Source organism: Rattus norvegicus, chromosome 1 (genome assembly GCF_036323735.1).
Source record: "Rattus norvegicus strain BN/NHsdMcwi chromosome 1, GRCr8, whole genome shotgun sequence".
Lineage (NCBI taxonomy): Eukaryota > Metazoa > Chordata > Mammalia > Rodentia > Muridae > Rattus > Rattus norvegicus.
This window is the reverse complement of record NC_086019.1, coordinates 46,478,432-46,500,468: the sequence shown is the minus strand read 5'-3', so window position 1 is coordinate 46,500,468 and position 22,037 is coordinate 46,478,432. Positions and strand designations below refer to the sequence as shown.

The 22,037-nt window shown below is 46.7% G+C and overlaps 1 protein-coding gene across 5 annotated transcripts in view; it reads right to left on the bottom strand.

The window, feature by feature from the left end:
- Tiam2 (TIAM Rac1 associated GEF 2) overlaps positions 1–22,037 on the bottom strand; it is a 201,320-nt gene that overhangs the window by 24,301 nt on the left and 154,982 nt on the right. For 4 of the 5 annotated variants that reach the window (XM_039099650.2, NM_001427474.1, NM_001427473.1 and 1 more), the window contains one exon: positions 16,525–16,628. In XM_039099650.2, coding sequence (XP_038955578.1) covers positions 16,525–16,628 — 104 coding nt within the window. Of the gene's footprint in view, positions 1–10,334; positions 10,697–16,524; positions 16,629–22,037 lie in introns of those variants that run through there. The other variant, XM_006227904.5, reaches the window with a different exon arrangement.

Below are 22,037 nucleotides of genomic sequence, written 5' to 3'. Positions count from 1 at the left end.
AGCAGACTCAGACAGAAGTCAAAGCCACATACAGAACCGCAATTACTGATGGAAACCCTGGAACTGCTGTTACAACAGCTTCCAACATTCCCCAGAGTGGACACTTAGCTTCTGGTGCATTGTCTGACCAGCTCTGCAAAGAGCATAATATTTGGTTTCCCCCAATACTGCTGTACTTCTGTGCCCCAAATATATTTTAAGTGGCTATTTTTACAAAGGCGGCATTACTCCATGGTAGTGTCTTCATAGACTTCAAGCCATCAGCCTGTTGACTGCTCAGATGGAAACACTTGTGTGACCAGTGAGCAGTTCAGGACCTGGACACCTTCCTAACCCTGCTTTCTGGGTTCTAGGCCTATGAAATAGATTCTTTCAAACACAAATTAAAAGAAACCAAAAAGTTGTCTGTATGACCCGATAAAGTTTGAAGTTTAAGCTAAAGTAGCAAACAGTTGCACCCATAGTTCTAGCAACAACCAGCTGTTCATCACACAGAACCAATTTTTACACATGCTGTTTAAGCATGTACTCACCCTAGGTACTAAAATCCTTGCTGGGCAGAACTGGTATTATGGGAAAATCCGCTATAAAATCTGACAGGAATGGTCTCAATGTTGGCTTTCTCAATGGCCAACTGCCTGTGACATACTAGTCTGTTAGTTAATGGCCAGTCTCACTTCTGCCTGCTAAGAGGGCTGTAATGAGAACTTGATCGGTTTGTAGGAGAACCGGCCTTCCGTGAGGTGAGGTTCGCAGTCATAATGGGACTGGGAACGCAGCCCGGTTGGTAACGTGCTTATGCAGCAAGCTCAGTCCTCGGTGTGACACAAACCCAGCACGGTGGTACACACCTGTGACGCCAGCACTCATCGGCAATGCACCCAGGAGGTGGAGGCAGGGGGATCACCCTCAGTTACACAGTGAACACAAGGCCAGCCTGGGATACGTAAGACTGTCTCAAAACAACAACAACAAAAAGCCCACAGTATACGCATAGAGAGAATATCAAACATCTTGCTCAAGCCCCTTTGCAAGCAATGCCACTTATGTACACAGGCCTCGTTTCATTTCACTTCTCAGCCGTGAGCCTGTAGAGAAGTACAAGCTGCTCTTTATGAGTACCGGGGGGCTGGGGGGAGAGGGGAAGGGGACCATGTGATTCTCTCAAAGCCGGGTGAAGACTGCATGAAAGCTGCGGCACTCCTGGCCTCTCTCTTTCTACTTCACACTACAGCAAATCTAGAGCCCTCTACCTAATGTACTTTCCGATTAGTTGGAGCAGGAGATGAAAAACACCTCCATCCATCCTTGATATCCACCCTCCAAGGGCAAGATAAATGTACTTCCGGGGACAAGCCTCTTAGGCATGGGCCAAGCCGAAATGACAGAAATGTTCATCCATAGACGCAGGTCACCACGGTTACCAGTTCCTAAATATTCTCCATAAGACAGCAAGCTAGCCTGGGGCAGGAAGCCAGGAACACATGCTCTGGATTGGTGGTCTAAGGGGACCCCTTTATTGCCTGGAGCTGCTGCAGGCCGACAGTGAATTCTTAGAAGTCTGGGTTATTTGAATGTTGCCGTCTACAATCTTGTGCTCCCACTTGGAAGGAAAGCCATTACAGGCAGCTTTAGCATGTATAGGGGTGGGGGTGGGGGTGGAGTGACCAAGCCCAATGGGCATAGCAAGACTTCACACTACAGTGCCAGGAAGACATCTGTTTTCCCCTCAGGCAAGGTCCTGTTGTAAATCCTTCAGCCTCTGTGTGCTGACTTTCACTGTGTGTCCTTTCTCTAGATTTCATGGACCTAGTAACCTCTCTTTCTTCTCAGGAAGAGTGAGACAGAGTCAGGGAGAGGGGACCCAGGACTAGAGCTTGAAGCCACCCTGCAACACACACACACACACACACACACACACACACATGCACACACACACATGCACACACACACGCACACACACACCCTTCCAGAGGCCCTGGCTTGTCCTAATAGTCCATGAAAAGAAAGCTTGGAACCTGGTTTCAGAAACAGCCTCTAAGTTCCCCTTTGGGCAACCTTAATTCCATGCTTGGGCTGTTTGTCTCCAGTGGGCACACGTACAGCCTGACGACACTCTAACTGTAGTTTTAGTAATGCTGTATTTAGAAATGCAGTGGTCACTTCTGCCCGTTCACTCCACAATCACGTGAGGACCGGTATCTGCCACACGCTCTGCTGAGACTTCATACAAACCAACCTTCACATCCTGATACTGACCACAGGAGCAAAATGGAGAAGCAGACCTGAAACTGTTACTATCACTATTTTCAACAAATCCCTCTGTCATTTCAAGCACCATTTCCTTGGGTCGAGAAGAATGCTAGGAAAACAAACCAATCAACCAGCAAGGATGTGGACAGACAAGCAAGGAGCCTTTAAATGACAACATGGCCACTAAATGCTAGGGGCCACCTCGGATGGAGACAATCTTCAAACCTCACCTTGTGTCAAGGCTGAATAACCAGTTTCATCTTGATAAATCATTGTTGAAAGAACTGTGGGCAGAGGCACAGGCTCCCCCTGGTAGTGGGGTCTGCCAGGCCAGCGAGTCGGTTTCCTCTCAGTCCTTGACCTTATGACAGAACAGACTGGGAAGGGGACAGCTTGCACTCATCCCGAGCCAGCCTGTAAGCTGGCAGCAGAACGGCTCTACTCCTGCGGTATATCCATGGTTCGTAAGGAGCTCACCAGGAGACCTCCAGCCTGTACAGCCACCGGCCCGGAAGCTCGAGGGCAAATGTCAGCGGTTACTCACTGCCAGGTGGCTTCTGACAAGACTGGAGGACTTGGGTTGCAGCAGAGAGCTGGAGACTGAGAACTCCCAAAGAGGGGAGTGAGTCAGAGGAGGGTGCACTGCGGCTGAATGAGCAAAGGAAGGGGGATGGAGGTGGGGCAGGAAAACAGGTAGATTAAAAGGAGAAAGTGTGGGCTGGAGAGATGGCTCAGAGGTTAAGAGCACCGACTGTTCTTCCCGAGGTCCTGAGTTCAAATCCCAGCAACCACATGGTGGCTCACAACCATCTGTAATGAAATCTGATGCCCTCTTCTGGTGTGTCTGAAGACAGCTACAATGTACTCATATATAATAAATAAATAAAATATAAAAAAAAAAGGAGAAAGTGCATTTGAAGGTACCCTTGCATGGCGTGCCTTTGTGTGTATATATATGTGTGTACATGATTGTATGCATGTGTGTGGATGCATGTAAGTCTGTGTGTGTGGAGGCCAGAGGTCAATAAGAGATGTCTTTCTTAGCTTCTCTTCATCTTATTTTTTTTTTCAAATAGGGTTTCTCACTACACCTAGAGCTCACCAATGTGGCTGAGATGGCTGCCTGGCCAGCTAATGAGCTTCAGGGGAATCCGCTGGTCTCTGCCTCCCCATCACTGGGATTACATAAGTATGTCACCAGTGAGCTCTGCACATTGCTGGGGACCTGGACTCAGGTGCTCAGGCTTGCTTAGCCATCATCCCAGACCCTAAGGATACCTTTAAAATCCATGGCTCAGCAGTTAAGAACAGTGGCTCTTCTTCCAGAGGTCCTGAGTTCAATTCCCAGCACCCACATGACACTTCACAACCATCTGTAATGGGATCTGATGTCCTCTTCTGCCATGCAGGTATACGTGCAGACAGAGCACTCATACATTAGATAGGTAGGTAGGTAGGTAGGTAGGTAGGTAGGCAGGCAGGCAGGCAGGCAGGCAGGCAGGCAGGCAGGCAGGCAGGCAGGCAGGCAGGCAGGCAGGCAGACAGACAGACAGACAGACAGACAGACAGATCGAGATAGAAGTTTTAAATCTGCCATGCTCTCCTCTCCCCCACACATTAGTAACATACCTGTATTCTCCACTCTTCCTACTACATCACAGTGGGAAACTGAGTTTTCAAAACCAAAATACCCACTCTTTGCCCTCAGCAGTTGGGAGCTGGCACCCAGGAAGGCCACCGAAGGCACAAGTCACACTGGGTGTCTGTGAGCAGGGCTCCTGGGTTGCATTCTCAGCCTCTCCCACCTCAGAGCTCCTGACGTGACAGTCTCCCTAGAGCAGAATACTAGAGGAAATGACAAAATGACCCACAACAACTGTGCAGACCTTTTTTTTTTCTTTTAAAGCAAGAGCCGATGCATCATGGGACCCAGACATTATGAAAAGGTGATCACATGGTGATCACGTGCTCAGAGTACAGAAAGCTTCATCGAGACGTGAACGCACCCTGATCCAGCCTGCACGATATGATTCCACTCCAGCCTTCTGCACACCAGCAAGACGGTTGAAATAAGGCATCAAGATGACTGTGTAGACCTCTTAACAATGGCTCGCTCGCACGCAGGCCTTTGCCGAGCAGCTTTTAATGAATGAACCCCATGATGCCACATCCTCCCTGCTCTTGGTAAACATTAAAGATTAGATAACATTCGAGGCACCCAAACAGCAGCAAGCCCAAGTTAGACCGTAATTGTGCTATTACTCCTGCAGAAGGAAAGGAACAAGGAACCGCCTCAGACTGGTCTGCTGGGGGGAGGGGCACTGCAGGAACCTCTGCTCACAGCAGCCTTGGGGGACCACCACACAAGAACCCCTGTGTTGAGTGGATAATTACCCCAGACAACCCACCAGACAGCTGTTTATCTCAGCAACCAGGCCTACAAAAGTTTAGTTGAGGGTCAGCTTTTCATATCTCACTCTTCCCGGATTCACTTCCCCGAACCCCGCACTCCACTCGCTCAACCCCATAATTACAGAAAATAAATCTTTTGCAATTCCAAGCATCATCACATGACGACACCAGTGGCATTCATTAAATCTGCCAATGCCACTCGGCCATCAGCGTAATGTATTCTGGTCTCAAGGGGATAATTTGTTTGCCATCTGGGTGAGGGGTTATTGTCTAACCCTGTCCATATCTTTCAGCTCAAGAAACGGCGTAAGTGGGGCATTAACAGCTAGCTTCACCTGGACTAGCAGAGTAGAAAAGGAAAACAAAGTTCAAAGCGCTCCTGGAAAGGAGGAGAGAAGGCTCAGAGTGGGAGGTGCTTACTGTGAAAGCTTAAGAAATTGAGTTCTGATCCTCTGCCTCTGATTTTAAAACCAAGTGTTGTAAGCTGTATCTGTAATACAAGGACTGAAAAGTTAGAGCCCAGAGGGTCGCTGGAGCTTGCTGGTCAACCAGTCTAGTCAAATAGCCATGTCCCACACTCAGTAAGAGACCCCGTCTCAAAAAATATAAGGTTGAAGGCCACAGGGGAAGGCGTCATGGTTGACTGCTGTGTCTCCATGCATGTACGTTATGCAGACAAAACCAGGTGACTAAACAAACCTGACACTTTCTGTATCATCAGTACTCGCTATTAATTCTGAAGTATCAATAATGCAGCATCAGCGCCAAGCCTAACAATTCAAACACTCAAAGTCAGGGTTATAAACTCAAGGATCATAGCTATCCCAGAAGGGGAAACTATGCACAATGCCATCGTATGGTGATCCCTGCCACACACCCTAGAATTCTATGCAGCTTTAAAAACAGGCATATGAGCAGCTTTCTAGAGGTTTCTAGAGCTTTCATCCCATTCTCAAAGATCTGCTCTAAATACTTCCTAAATAAAGCGCCAAACTGCCCAGCCTTCACTCAGCATGACCTCGAACCTCCACACACCTTAGAGCAGTGCTTCTCACCTTGTGGGCCATGACCCTCCATAGGGGTTTCATATAAGATATCCTGCATACCAGACATTTATATTAGGATTCACAACAGTAGCAAAATTCCAGTTCTGAAGAAGCAAAAAGGTAATTTCATGGTTGGAGGTCACTAAAACACTGGGAACTGTGTAAGCGAGTTGTGGTATTAGGAAGATTAGGAACCACTCTCTTAGAGGTTTTAACTTCAGTAAATGCTGTGACGGACCACAGACAACCAGTACTGGTTCCCATCAGGTTCTTCTGAGACTCGGTCTTCTGTGAAGCAGCTCTCCACATTCCTAAGGATGAGCAGCAGCATCGTCAGGCAAAGGGCTGCCCAAGGTCACACATTTGTGTAGAAAGAATGGCCAGGGAGATAAGTCAGCTCAAGGCTGCCTTTCAGAGGATGCAGATGGTTCAGTCCGGTGACTTAGTCAAGGACAAAGAAAGCCATCATCAGCCCAGAGCACGGGGCAAAAGCCACCCACACTCCTACTACATCCACCCTAGGTCCAGCCCTCACAAGGTAGCTCGAGAACTTGCAAGTAGAGTTCAGACTGAGGGGAGGGTTTGACCTGAGAGGTTCAAGATCTGTACTTCTCTGCACCGAAGGGAGATTATACAAGTCCTCCATAACTATTTCTCTCCAGCCAGGAGAGTCCAGAAAGGAAACCTAGTGGCGGAAGGAAGGTGAGAAATATGGACAATGACAGAGAAGTGACCCAGGAGACTCACGGTCAGCCCCATCTTGACTGTCCTGTATGTGAAACCACACGGGAAGCAGGCGGCAAAGACTGCAGAGCGCACACCCCACTTTACCACTTAGGTTGACCAGCTGCTCTGAACTTAACGCTTCGATTTAGAGTCTCCTCTCAGACAGGATGAGAGCACAGTCATAGTCATGCTCCTCATGTATCAAGGGAGAGAGAAAAACAAGAAACTGCCAGAAAAGCAAGTAAATGTGGCCCAGTGAAGGGTGCCCTTTCAGAGAAGCATCTCTGCCCAGTCGGGGTCCAATGCTAGGGCAGCTTCAGCTCTGGGGCGTCTCCAAGTCACTTCCTTGTTAGTCACCACCCCAGCAGCAGGGAGAGGGCTTGTAATTATCTCTTCAGTACTTGGGTGCCTGACAGCCAGTTAATTTCAGAGCCAAGACTCCACCTGACAAGCGCTGCCCCCAGCCCTGCCCTCGGGGTGATTCACCCTGCCGCCCTACCAGGCATCCTCTCTATGGATTCACTTTTGTCCTTCCTCTTCGATGTGATTCCAAAGCCCACTCTGAATAACAACTTATTTTTTTTTCTTCTGGAAAAATAGAACGTCAAGGGAGAGTGCAGAGAAGACAGAAATCGGAGGTGTGGGGAAGCAGGAAGGATAGTACTGGGGTCCTAGACAAAGGACAGAGGGGTATCTGGGGAAACTAGCCTGTTCACAAAGAATCACAGAGCCCAAAGATGATGGGAGAAAAGGAAGGGCAGAAAGGACCACCATGATTCCTCCCAACCTCCTTTAGTCAGGTTGCCCCAGGGATCCCCCTCTTCCTGTGAGGACCATTAAGAACCAGAAAAGACATGGGGAGTCTGGACTTCCTAGAGTTGGTATTTGAACAGTGGTTTTCAGCCTTCCTCCTGTTGTGGTAGCCCCAACCACAAAACTATTTTCTTTGCTACTTCACAACTGTAACTTTGCTGCTGTTTTGAATTGTAATGTAAATGTCTGTCTCTTCTGATAGTCTTAGTCAGTACCTCTTCTGATAGAACATTTGACCCGATAGTGTCATGACTTACATGTTAAGAATCACTGTCCTAGAACCTCTGCCTTTCTCGTGACTCTACCGCTAAGTCACACATCTCAATAACATGGAAAACTGCACACTTCCTGCCAAACTGCATGCAAACTCACAGGCATGGGGCCACAGGGAACCCCAAGCCTCAGTCACTGAGGGGTCCTCATGTCTGAGACTTCACAGACAGCTGAGTATCTATTCGGTGACCCTCGATTTCTGTGCATCCCAGCCCCGGCCTGCTCAGAGTTCAACCCCCTGATAACAGCCTCTGCCCACATTTCAGATTTCTTCTGTCCCGATAGACAATGTCATCGGGAGGAATGATTCAAGGTGACAGGGCTGAGGATGGCTGCAAGAAGTAGAGAAGAAGGCCGTGGGCATCAGGACTTCCTGCTTCCCCCCTTCAGACTCAACTAGATTTCTTTCCCAGGATGAGTGCTAGCTTTCAGAACAGCTGTATTGCCACATCTGTATCTCGGGGGTCTCACGGCCATTCTACAACTCAAGTCCATGGCCAACTGACTTTGAGCCCTTCCCTGAAACCCTGCATAGAAAAGGGGAAAGCATGATCTCTCTCATTCTGCAGAGATTAAATGATCCCTGGGATGACTCTGCATGCCAAACGCCATGGGCCACACATTAGCCCTAATGACCCAGGACAGATCCAGAAGAGATGATCTGAGCACTGATAGCCTGCAGGTAGGAACGTGGGGTCGGGTAGCAGATGGGGAACTATCAAGAGATTGAATGCCCTTTCAGGCTCCAGTGAAAACCCAGCAAAGTTGCCTCCAACAAGCCCAGTGAACGTGTCATCCAGTCTGTGTTCCAAGGATGTACGGTGTTAAAAGAGGACGCTACACTGGAGAGCCAGGTACGGAGTTACAGCAGCCTGTTCCTTCTCCAGCCTGCATTCACCCCATCTCTCCCCTCAGCGGGCAGATCTGTGAGACTGATCAGCAGTGTCTCTCTGGGCTCAGTGACCGGGCACTCACGGCCTGCCCCTCTGAGGAAAAAAGCAGACCAAGCGCATTCTTTCTCTACTCAGTAATCCCAGCCAACTTGTGACACTACACCTGAGAAACTTTTACTACATCAATTATGTCATCTCTTTATGGAGACATCGGAGAGCCAGGAGGACCCAATCCCCGTGGTCCCTGGTATCTGTTTCTTTATTTTATCCTGAGGATAAAAAAGCTCAGGAGACTTGACAACTGACACTAACTCCAAGAAAACCCAGTGGACAGCTAAAGTGTTTAATACACACACACACATACACACACACACACACACACACACACACACACACACACACTAGTAGTTTTGGTATCATTTCTTTAGGACATTCATATTTTTGTAAATAAATTCTTATCTGGCACCGAATCCTGCCAGTACCTGCCACCACCACCCGCATGAGGAAGATGCGAAGACCTGAGTAGAATGTGCACTCTGTCAGGGGAGGCTGCTCAATCGCCTAAATGCTGTGTCATCGCCCAGGTCACTGTTAAATCCCAGGGTAACAGGCTACAAACTCAGCCTTCTAACCCAGTCAAGGTTTCTTTTTGATATACCACCACCCGAAAGAAAGGGCTGCCTGAAGTAAAATTGTCCCGTCCCAGGAGAATGGTCTCTATGGCAGAATGCCACACCTGAGTCATTTTCCAGGAACAAAGCCTTGAAGATACCACCTCTCTGTCCATTCAAATACGAATTAGTTCAGACAACTTGCATTTAAAAATAGACGTTTGACTTTAAGGCCATGAATAAATACATCGGAGTATCAAGAGCATCTACGAAGACAGACTACAGTTTGTAAATAAATGGTGCTTAGTTTAACTTTCTTACAAAACATCTTAAAGCCCCAAAAGTCCGAGGTAATGCGAGAAACCCTAATGTGTGCTCTTAAGGAATGCTGGGAAACAAATCATGTTCCCCCCTATCTTTTGCTTCAGCTTCTGTTTCTTTGATATGAAAGCTCTTAAAGAGCAATTCATGTGAAAAACTTAAAAGGTGGAGCAAAATGAGTGGGCGGGAGGCAAATATTAAATACAAGTTATGTTCCCCTGGTTACTGGGAGGCTAACCGTCACTGCAGCCTTTTCTTCTGTCTTGAATGCACAACGGGCCCAAAACACATCTTTAAAACTATCAAATTGCAGAGCACACAACACACGGTTGCTATACTGTACATCTCAATTCCCAACGCTCTCTGTTCTAGCAACACAACGCCCACAAACTGCAAAAAATAATCACAGCCACAGCTACGCTAGGTGATTACATAAAATTTCCTGTAAAATCTAGAAAATTAACTGAGGAGGAAAGGCCACACCAAACCTCTGCTCACCTTGCAGAAAACAAGGCTTCTTTCACAGGTATTTAGTTCACAGCTTTCAGCCCAATGCAAGCATGAGCTATGCTCCGAGGAAATTGTTCAAGCATAAAATTATTTGTAATAATCAAATTCTCTCTCCCCCTTTTAAATACGGTAAACAGAGGAAACGTTTCCCCCCCCCACACCCACACCCACAGGTATGACATCCTCTATTTCAAACTGACAAAACTACCTTAGAGACGAACTACAAGACCTCAGAAAGAAAGAGGCAAAGTCAACATACCACAGAGCCAGTACACAAAAGTTCTCTTCTCGCCTATAAATACAGAGTGCTTCAAGATCGCTCTCGGGACCCCTTCTAGAAAGAACCCTGCTACCCACACTGCAACGTCTAGGCAAACATTTAGACATTTTTAGAGTCAAATCAACTTCTCAGTCCTGGGAGAAAACACAAACCCGCCTGTACTTGGATCAAGAATCCCAAGCCTGTGTTTACTTACACGCCTGTACATGAAAAGGAGAGATTCAGAGGCACCTGTTCCTTCTCAGTGCTGGAGAAGGAAGCCGGCTACAGGCCACTGCTGCTGGAGAGTATGGAAGGCAATGCATCTCCTTCAGCTCTCATCACCAGGCAATGAAATGGGGGAAAAATCGCAAACTGTTCTTCTGTCACATCCACAAGGACGCCCTAGCGTCACCACGCTCTTTCCCTGCTGCCTGGAGAAGGTACACGCCCTTCCACTAGATTCCTACCCCAAACTGTGAGCCTGCCTGCTCTGAAGAGGCACCAGGAGGTTACAGCAGATGCAGGGACAACAGATTCGCTAAGTACCATATGTCCACTGACAGTCTCCAGTACTCGAGTGGCTTGTCTGTGGGGAAACCGCTTAACACACCTTGAGGTCCCCCCCCCAAACAATCCAAAAACTCCTTCAACTCCCTCACCCAAAGAGAAATTATTCCTTTAGAACTCTACCCACCCCCCCCCATCATAATAACATATGCCAACTGCTAACAATGCTTGAAAGAAAAAAATCCCCCACAGGAGAAGCTGACAGGGTCACACAAAGAGCTGTGACAGTAATAGGCACCCTTAAAGAGAGACAAGGCAATCAATTATGAACCATTTGCAGAAATTGTGGGGCTGTCAAAAGCCTTGGTTACAGCTGTGTTTCATCAAGCCAGGCTTCATGGGATTTTCAATGGAAATTATTCCTTTTTCTTAAGTCTAGAGTACTTGTTAGTAAAACACCCCAAATGGCCCAGGTTCAACCAGAATCTAATCTGAAAAGAAGTTAATGACCCCTAAGAAGATCCAGGAAGCAGAGGCAGGTCCTCTCCCTGGAGAGCAACCGCCTCCTGCAGGCCTGAGCAGGTGCCTGTTAGAGGGCAGCGTGCAGGGGCCCCTGGGAGAGTTTCTCCCAGCATAGGAAAGAAACACAGCAGGTTGGTAACTCCCAATCCACTTCTGGGAAAACAGGGAGGATCCCGGGTTATACACTGGCAGGCACGCAGGCACGCAGGCGCGCATGCGCACAGACACACACGCATGCGCACATGACTGGGGAGATGAACGTTCAGCTGGTAAAGCGTCTGCTAAGTAAGCCTAAGGATCTGAGTTCAGATCCCCAGAACCCACGTAAAAAGCCCTGACAAGGTCTAGAGCATCTTTAGCTGCTTCAAGAGTAGCAGTAGCCAGACAGGCAAATCTCAGAGCTTGCTGGCCAGCCAGTCCAGCCAATTGGTGTGGTTCAGTGAATGACTCTTACATAAAAGATTGAAAATGTTGGAGAGCAATCAAACTCATCCCCAGTGTTGATTTCTGGACTCTTAATACTAATAGTAATACTAATACTAGTACTAGTAGTAGTAGTAGTAGTAGTAGTAGTAGTAGTAGTAGTAGTAGTAGAGTAGTAGTAGTAGTAGTAGTAGTAGTAGTAGTAGTAGTAGTAGTAAATACTATAAATACCCTGGTATGGAAGCACAGCTACTTAATGGTGGCAGAAGGATCACAAGTTCAAGTCAGCCTAGACAAATTAATGATATTCTGTCACAAAATTTAACATTCAAAAAGACCTGAGAATCTAACTTGGAGGCAAAATGGATTTAAAGAGGTTCCCCTGGGTCTAACCCTTAGCACAGGGTAAAAACCTATATCAAAAAAATAAATAAATAAATAAATAAATAAATAAATAAATAAGACCCATAAATTTGACAACTCCCTGCCCTTTGCCCTACGTTCATCCTGATTATGACTTTTGGTGATCACAAATTCACTCTTCCCAAGAAACAAAGGACTGCCCGACAGACTGACTGCTGGACGTCACCCTATTCCCCAGGGAGCTGAAGTCTATCATCAGATGTGGTTACATTGACCCCAACTAGTAAGTGACTTCTGACTTGTGAGAAATTTGGCAGCAAATCCTTCATCTGTTCACTCAGGCTGAGAATTCCTAATCCAAAAGGCTGCAAAATCCAGCACACCAGCAGGAGAAAAGAAGCAATGGCCCCTCCTGCCCTCCAGTTACAACACACATGTAGCACCAACACTGTACAAAGCTGCTTCTGTATTACATGTACCCGGTGCATATGAAACACAAATGATTTCATGCTGACAAATGGGTCCCTTATACAGAATACACATATGTAACTCTTCTGATTCATTTTCTACTCTGTGTTCTTTGCTATGCATATAAGTGTGTGTGTGTGTGTGTGTGTGTGTGTGTGTGTGTGTGTGTGTGAGAGAGAGAGAGAGAGAGAGAGAGAGAGAATGTGCATATATGTCTGTGTCTCTGTGTCTCTGTGTGAATGTGTATATGTGTGAGTGGTGGGTGTATCTGTGTCTTTGTGAGTGTGTGTGTATGTGTGTCTGTATGAGTGGCATGTGTGTATCTATGGGTGACTGTGTCTGTAAGAGTATGTCTGCGTGTGTGAGTGTCAGAGAGAGTGTATGTGTGAGTGTGTGTCAGTGTGAGTGGTGTGTGTGCTGGTGTGTGTATGTGTCTTTGTGAGTATGAGCGCATATGTGTGTCTTGAGTATGTGTGAGTGGTGTGTATGTGTCTATATGTGAGTGTCTGAGTGTTTTGTCTGTGTGAGTGTGTGTGTGTGTGTGTGTGTGTGTGTGTGTGTGTGTATCAGCTCTCTCCAATTTTTTTTTTGATGTTGTTGTCTTTTGAGACAGAGCCTCCCTTACAGAGTAGTTCTAGCTATCCTGGAACTTGTTCTGTAGACTAGGCTGGCCTCACTATTCATTATAATGGAAGGGAAAGCTCACATCGTCCAAATTTCCACTCAGCCTTCAGCTCTCCTTTCCTACGTCTAACTGCTCACTGGTCTTTGCTTCACTATGAACTTACTGTGCTAATTCTTTTAATTTTTCATGTCTCTTTTATTGAATCTTTTTTTAAATGGAGATAAAAATGAATTTCCTTATTAGTAATGCAAGCAAATTATCACAGAAAGAAAATCATTCTTAATAGCATTGAGCGATCTTCCTCCAGACATGCACTGAGCCTATGCCCGGGGTGCCCTCCCTCAACACAGACTCTGTTTCATGCATGCTTTAGGGAGTATGGCTCCAAACAATTAAGCCCAAGCAAACAGAACTCATCAGGTGGATGCTCTATGATCCTCTTGCTCCACACACAGAAAAGAGAGCCACAGTACTGAGTTTTCTAAAACAGCCTAACAGAGATAGACTAGAACTGCAACCCCAGAGAACTGATGGATTTCAGTTCAGAAGAAAAAAAAAATCTGTGTCCTGGAATAAAACCAGCTATCTTGGGCCATGGGGGAGTCAGAAGACTGCAGGGGGCAGGGCTGAGGAAGAAAGAAAGAGGAGAGGCTGAGCACATGGCCTCTCATTAAATGGACCCCACTTCAGTGGAGGTCATCAAGCCTGAAGGGTGTGCTACATGCCGCCCACCAAGGGCCCACGCCCTCAGTGTTATGGAAACCCAGCTGGCACGCGATTCTACAAGAATCGCCACTGCCTTTGTATCTTTTATTTATTCAAGCAAGAAACAAAGACCCCAAGTTGCCATTGTAATCTCAAACTCTAGACAGAGCGGAAAGGGTAAGATGATCGTGAACAGTTTACAAACAGAGGGATGGGAAGGAAGGCAGAAAATGCCACCAAGGATGTGGCTGAGCTGCAGCCCTGGCCCGTGGCTGCTGAGCAGGCAGTGGGGTCAGTGCTATGGATGCTCACAGTACCTTCCCTAAAAACGGCAAATGTGGAAGAGTTATGCTCCAGCAGTCCCACTCCAGGGACATACCCCAAAACCTGAAGGTAAAGAAAGATCTGAGGAGAGTGTGTGTGCCAATTGGCCATTGCAGTATCACTCACGAGAGATCAGTGTACCAACGGAAAGATGTGAGGCTAAACAGAATGCAGTGCATCCTTGCAATGAATGGGATAGTATCTGGTCTTTAAAAGAAAAATCTGACACATTGTATCACCCGGATGAAAAGTAAGCCAAGGTCAAAAGGGTGAGATGTGTTTTGTTGTTGTCTGATCTCTGTGTGTGTGTGTGTGTGTGTGTGTGTGTGTGTAATTGTCTGTCTTGTTTGTGTGTGTGTGTCTGTGTGTGTGTGTATGTGTGTGTAATTGTCTGTCTTGTTTATGTGTGTGTCTGTGTGCCTGGTGTGTGTGTTTGTCTGTCTGTCTGTGTGTTTAGTGTGTGTGTCTGTGTACATCTGTGTGTGTATGAATGTGTGTATTAAGTGTATCTGTGTGTGTGTCTGTATATGTGTATTTGTTTCATATGGGTATGTGTGTTTAAATGTATGTGTATCTGTCTGGTGTGTGTGTGTGTGTGTGTGTGTGTGTGTGTGTGTGTGTGTGCCTGTCTGTCTGTCTGTCTATGTGTCTTTATGTCTGTGTGTGTAAGTAAGTGGTGTGGTGTGTGTCTGTGTGTGTGTGTCTGTCTGTCTGTCTATGTGTCTTTATGTCTGTGTGTGTAAGTAAGTGGTGTGGGGTGTGTGTCTGTGTGTGTCTGTCTGTCTGTCTGTCTATGTGTCTTTATGTCTGTGTGTGTAAGTAAGTGGTGTGGGGTGTGTGTGTGTGTGTGTGTGTTTGTGTGTGTAAGTGGTGTGGTGTGTGTGTGTGTGTGTGTGTGTGTGTGTTTAAGAAAGATTGTCATGTAGCCCAGGCTGGCCTCTAACTCACTATATGGCGGAGGACAACCTTGCACTCCAGATGCTCCTGTGTTCACCTCCCAAGTGCTAGGATTACAGGCATGCACTATCATGCTGACTGATGCTTATACAATGGTGCTTTTCTGGCCATGCATACAATTGGCAGCTGAGAGGAAAGTATGATGAGACTGTGGAGAGGCAGGAGATGGAAAGTGACTGTTCAACAGGAATAGTCAAGACAGTTCTGGAGGCAAAAGGCAGGGCATCCTGGGTACGTGTCGCACCACTAAAGTGCACATTTGAAAGTGGTTAAAGAGGCAAGCTATGTGAGATATATAGGTATATGAAGATATATATATATATATTCCTATTTTATGTGTATGGGTATTTTACTTGCATGTACATGTGTGTGCAGTGAGAGTGCCTGATACCTGCAGATGGTTAAAAGAGGATATTGGAGCCCATGGAACTGGAAGTACAGACAGTAACTGCCCCTGTGGGTGATGGGAATTGAACCCGGGTTCTCTAGAAGAACAGTGAATGCTCTTAACTGCTTGGGCATCTCTCCAGGCCATGTTGTACATGTTTTACTACGATCAAATGACAGCACTGCAGAAACTGATAATTTACTTTTGGTTTAAAAAACCTCAGGTCTAGTAACTGAACCTGGCTTTCCTGATCCCCAGGCTTAGGACCTCCATCTCGGGATTTCTAAACAGATTCCCGAAGCAGGACTGGCTCTGTCTCCCTTGCTCTTGGATGGCACGCCAGAAGTCAGGCTGAAGGCGAATGGTCCCCATCGCTTCTCACTTCAGATGCATAAATAGCTGGACAGATGGCTTGCTACGTAGGTTCAAGCCCCAGAACCCACATAAAAACCAAGTGGGGCAATGATGTCTGTAACCCCAGAGACTATAGGAGGGGCTCACTGGCCGGCCAGCCTACCCAGACCGCAAAAAGTTCAGTGAGTCCATGTCTCACAAACTGAGGTAGAGAGTATTGGAAAAAAAACATGAGCATCGACCTCTGGCTTCCACAAGAACATGCATGGGCATATCCACTCCCACACAGGCATAAACTGTGACCACAGATGTGCACGTGCGCGCACACACACACACACACACACACACACACACACACACACACACACTTTTTAAAAAGGAAAAGCAAATAGGTATGGTGATTCACACCTGTAATCCCAGTGCTTACAGACGGAGTCAAAGGGTCATTACGAGCTGGAGGCCTGCCTGGACTACACAGTGAGCTCCAGGCCAGCTTAAACTAGAGAGGGAGATTCTGTCTCAAAAACAAAACAAAACAAAACACAAACAAACAAACAAACCCCATCCCCAAATCATACACACATACACCAAAACAACAACGAATCCAAAACCACACGCATACCCTCACGTAGGGGGTCTTAATTTTTAAAAGGACAAAGGGGTTTGCATCAGCTAGTGGACCCGAGATAGAAAAGTTCCATCTTTTATATCCCCAACCTCAGGTACCAGTGGCTGGTTCTTGGCTTGTGATCTGGGCTGAGGTCTTACCCGGAATGTCTGCTCCATCTTCTCCCTGTGGGGCACCTGATCCAGGGTGCCTTCTGTATGGCTCCTCTTCAGGCCAGTTGTGACGTCAGGGACATTGCTGAAATCTGCAGGGGGAAAAATGACAAAAGATGCATGGGTCTTTCTCAGTGAGTTGTAATGAGAAATAGAAAAGAAAAGGACAACAATGAGAGTGGCAGTCCTTAAAGACACCAGCTTTCTGATATGCACATAGCTGCTGTATGTAGACCCAGATCTGGGCGCTAGAGGACTGTAACAGCCTCATTTCCAGGCACTTCTGAGGAAAGAGACCACCATAATAATGGTTTTCCAGCCTTGTTACATTTCCCATCATGGTACAAAGAGTTTCACTAGGCTTTAATCTCAAATAAAGCATTTGGACTAAGAATCTAACAGCAATGAACCTTTGTTGGTAGATCCCTATTTTTGAATGAGGACAAAATTGCTAGGGACATCTTGGAAAGCCAATGACGTAATTATCACAGACACTGATGAGCCATGACTTACTCACTTATGAATGTGAGTCCATTTCTGGCATCAACCACATCTTTGCCCTAAGAGCAAACCCTTGTCAACTTCTTTGTATTGGTGGCAAGTCTTGAAGCTCATACTTATAAATACACACCAGCTTCAACAACTCTATCCACTCAAGTTCAAGCTAACAAATCAAGAGAGATGGAAAGACCAGACTCTACACAAAAAACGACATGGGTTTCTCTTCCAGCTCTGGCCCCCTTCAGCTAGGAGAAACCAGATGGTTTCAGATCCCAGGCAGCTACAACAAGTAGCTAGCCCATCTGAATAGGCTGAGCTCAAAAATAAACTCAGTGGCAAGTAAACTGTTAGGCATGATCAGGACAAAACGTCACAGGAAGAGCTGGGTACCCAAAGAGTTGATGGATGTGGAGGAATCAAGTAAGAAGTCACACTGAAGATGGAGTAGAGGGGTCCCCAGATCACATCTCCATGGTCTATAGACATCTGTAGTTCTGCTTTCTCATTTCTTCTTCCAACACCCAATCCCACCCTACAAGGACTCCAAGTCTCATTCCTGACAAATTGTAACTATAAAATTAAATAAGCCCAAGTGAGGTGGAGCCCATCAAAAAGGCAGGAACAGTCCCCAGGGAAGTTTCATACAGCGAGGAAGGCAAGAATGCCTGGGACTGCCCATATCACCACATGAACTCACTAGCAGGTCCAATCACTACATGATAAATGAGACACTGAACCAAAAGGCTCAACCATTTCCTCCACTGTGGTCTCTTTACTCTGATATGTGCTCACCTTTGTAAAAGGAAAACCAACTATGTCATTAACAAAAGGAAAATTTCCCTATTCAGTGGATATAGAACACAGCAATGCATCCATCCATCCATCCATCCATCCATCCATCCATCCACTTACTCACCTGTCTAACCATCCATTCACTCATCCATCTATTCATCCATCCATCCATCTATCCATCAACCCATCCAACCCAACCATCCACCCACCCACATATCCATCCACTCATTCATCCATCCACCCATCCCTCCATCCACACATCCATCCACCCACCCATCTATTCATCCATCCATCCACCTATCTATTCACCCACCCATTCACCACCCACTCACTTACCCACTCCCCCATCCACTCACCCACCCATGCATCCATCCATCCCTCCATCTTCACATCCACCCACCCATCTATCTATCTACCCACCCATCTATCTACCCATCCAACCATCTATCCATTTACCCATCTATCCATCCAATATTTGCTTTCCATGCATTAGCTATTTTCAAAGGGACTATGAGAAGCACTAGAAATAGGAAATATGTAAGATAGTCTCACAGAGTCTATAGTTTCTTTCTCGAATTGGAAGAGGTGAGTGGTGAGTGACAGAGGTAAAGGTAAGAGCTTAAAAACAACACACAGGGCTGAGTGGGACCTGTGAGGAAAACTCACTGTCCCTGGACAGCAAAGGGCTCCATAAAAAGGAGACACTTGACTAAGGCTGTACATCCTAGGGATGCTCATTTGTCTTAAATATAGGCATGACCAAGGCAGGCAACACAAGGGGCTCCATAAGTGGGGAGCAGCTCAGGAAAGCCAAATGGTACCAAGAGCTGAAATCAGTCATGGAACCTGTTGTGTGTCTATACAGAAAGCAGAGGCTCGAGGGGTAGAAATGTGGGGAAGGCAAAGTCTAGACAGAAAAGCAGGTTGGGGCTAAATGAAGTAGAAGGATCCGAATGTTTACAAAATATAGTAACAGCAAAAAAAAAAAAAAAAAAAAAAAAAAAAACCACACATTTAAAACTGGGCAGGGAGATGCTGGGGTTTGAGAAAGCAGACCCCTCACAACCCTTCCCTATACTAGATGCAGAGAGCAAAGGCATCCAAGGAGATGCTGGTCTTAGGCGGCTTAGTTGATGGAACCCAACAGCAGGTAAAACATGCAAGCTTCAACCTTGGTTTCAGCAAAGCTAAGAGACAACTGGATCTTCTAGTGGGAGGTTGTCAGTGGCCAGGCCCAAAGGTCTTCATGGATGTGGTCCTGGATGTCACTGGAATATACCTGGGAAAGTCATGATGCATGACACCTACCACAGAAAAAATATGAAGATTCTCTCAGAAGGACCACGGCAGGCAGAGGGATGTGGCTCAGTTAATAGAATCTTGGCAACCATGCACAAAGCCATGAGTTCAGTCCTCAGCACCACATAAGCCAGATGTGGAGGAAGGTGCACATTGGTAATCCCAGCATTACAGAGGTTAAAAAGGGGGGAGGGTCAGAAGTTCAAGGTTATCCTTGAACAGAGCAAGTTCATGGAACTCTGTTTCCAAAACAAAAACTAAACTTAAAAAAAAAAAAATGGGCGGAGGGAGGGGCAGTGATTGGAATGTAAAGTGAATAAATAAAATTAATTAATAGGAAAAAAAGGAAAAATAGGACCCTGGAAACACCAATGCAAAGGGTACAGCAGACAAAAGAGACATGTAAGTCAGAGAAGCATGAAGAAAAATAGAGTAACATCACAAGGCCCCACGATGTGCAAGTACATTGCCTAGGTAACAGAACTGGATTAGCATTCTGCTGCCTTCACCTTGTAAACAGCAAGCTCCCTTTTTTCCAGACTTCCGTCGAGCCCAGAAAAGATGAGACATAGGTCACACATGTTTGCTCACAGTAGAGGATTTCTACTGTAGCCCTTTTGCACCGGAGGGTGCTGCATGCTGAGGACAGAAATGAAGACCGAGAGGCTCCAGTCCCATGAAGAGCTCGGAGACACAAGGGCAGAGGAGCACTGGAGCCTGAGGGGCCAGATGGATGCAGGAGAAAATAGCCTGGGAGGTGTGGGAGTGGGTGTCGAGCTAATTCTGAGTCATTCATCCAATATATTCACAAAACTTTGGAGCTCACGGGAAACTCTCCCAGCCCGTTGGTCTCATATGCTCATTCATTTCCTGACACTGTTTCTCAGGTAAGGATGAGAAAGGTGTGGCCTGTACCCAGCGGCAGAACATGGTTCTAGTTCCCGTCAGAACCCTTTCCACTCCAAACAGCCCCTCCACCACCTTCATCTCCTTAACTGCAGGGAGCTTATAGGTACCTTTGGGGCTTCTGTATGAGTTCATGCCTGGGAAAGCATTACATCATACTCTGGGACCCAGAGGGGGTTATTCTAGACATCCCTAAGATCCCCCAAGGTAGGAAAGCTGAGAGCTAGCTGTCCCACCATCCAAGTGTCACAAGACACAGCATACCTGAGCATACACATTCCCCAGAATGTCAATCATGACCTAGCATTGTCCTGGAGATTGACAAGACTCTGGGAAAGCCAAGCTAGACAGGGTCAATGGCTGCTAACAGCAAGTATTGGTAATCAATTCAACAGACACCTAAGAAACAAACCTGTGGGTGTATCTCCGGGAAGTTTCTAGATTAGGTTAACTGAAGTAGGAAGACCCGTGCTAACCATCGGTGGCACTCCATTCAATAGGATGGACAGAATAACAAGAAAAAGCAAGCTGAGTACCAGTATTTAGCTCTCTTTGCTTCCTGGCTGCAGAAGCAATTAAGTAGATGCCTCAAGCCCTCACCAGCTGCCGACCTCCCACCATGATGGATAGCAGCTTCGTACTTCCCCGGGTTCCTTTTGTAAGGAGTCTGATCACAGCAACAGAGTAGTAACCTAGGCAGTCTGCACTTAGCAAGCTCCGTGTGTTGTTTCTAGAGGAGAAATAGAGAAATAGAAATTCTGGAAGCATGGAAACCAGACAATAAAAAAGAGTGTAGGCCGGTCAAATCTGAATGCTCATGCATAAAGCCGCTTAAGTGTGCTGGATACCGAATGCCTGCCCACAGCCCCACCCGCATGCTGCCACCCCTGTTAAACCCATCCAGGCCTTCTCATCGGGACGCACACAGGGACATGCATGGGGGGTTCTTCACTGTTTATGTAGGACCTCACCAGTCCTGTAGAGGACTCATAATGGCCAATAAAGGAAAGTGGCCACATTATAATCCCATCAACATAGCTACTTTTGCTTGTGTTAAATATTTGCCCTTGCCTTGGTGTGCCTCGGGGAAATCAAGTTTGGGATGAGATCTCTCAAACTGAAAACCCACCATTTATTTAATTTGGGCCACCAAAAGTGTCTACCTGGCAGCAGGGCGATCACAGATCCAAAGATCTAAGCGGTAGTCAGTTCCTTCACATTCGATTGAGAGAGTCCATCATTCAGATGGGTGCCAGGAGCCAGGTTCATTATCAGGGACAGCTGCGCTGACACCAGACTTGGCGACCGGTCTCCTTCATCAGTAGTATTTTCTAGAGGTGGACGACATGCCATGGAGTCTGTCATGGGAAAGCACCACCTCTCCACTATGCCTTTATGCCCTCCAGTTTGTGACAGACAAGCAGGGAAAACACAAGGCTTTAGGTACAAGACACCTAGTAATTCACAGTGTCTTCCTGAACGATTCGTCAGCCCAGGCCCCATTAGTGCCACTGGAAGCCTCAAGTCCTTCGCAATTAAAGGGCATGACTTGTGTTAAAATAGCATCTTGGGTGCCGGCTTAAAAACAGAAGCTCCGGGAAATGCTGAAGTTAAGATCGGCCCAATCACATACTTTGTAACTTTAATCCAAAGTTTAGGATTACATCACTCCCGAATCCGATCTAGCACATTTAATATGCAACACAGAGGCAGGCAATTAAGATGCAAGAAAGTAGCTTTCTCCATTTACTTCCTGTCCTGTAAGAAGCACACCTTGTGCACACCTTGATGGGAACAGGGAAGGAGTCTCTGAAACAGTGGAATAGGAAACACTGGAAGGAGTTTGGCCCCAGCTGGTACCATCCCATAATCCCAGGTAGCAAAGAAATGGGGTTTCTATTTTTTCTACCCCCTAGACTTCTCCCAAGTGGCAGCCAGCAGACAAAGGAGGCTCTAGGCTGCTTGGGGCTACAAGGACAGGTAAGAATGTTGGTTCTGCCCTT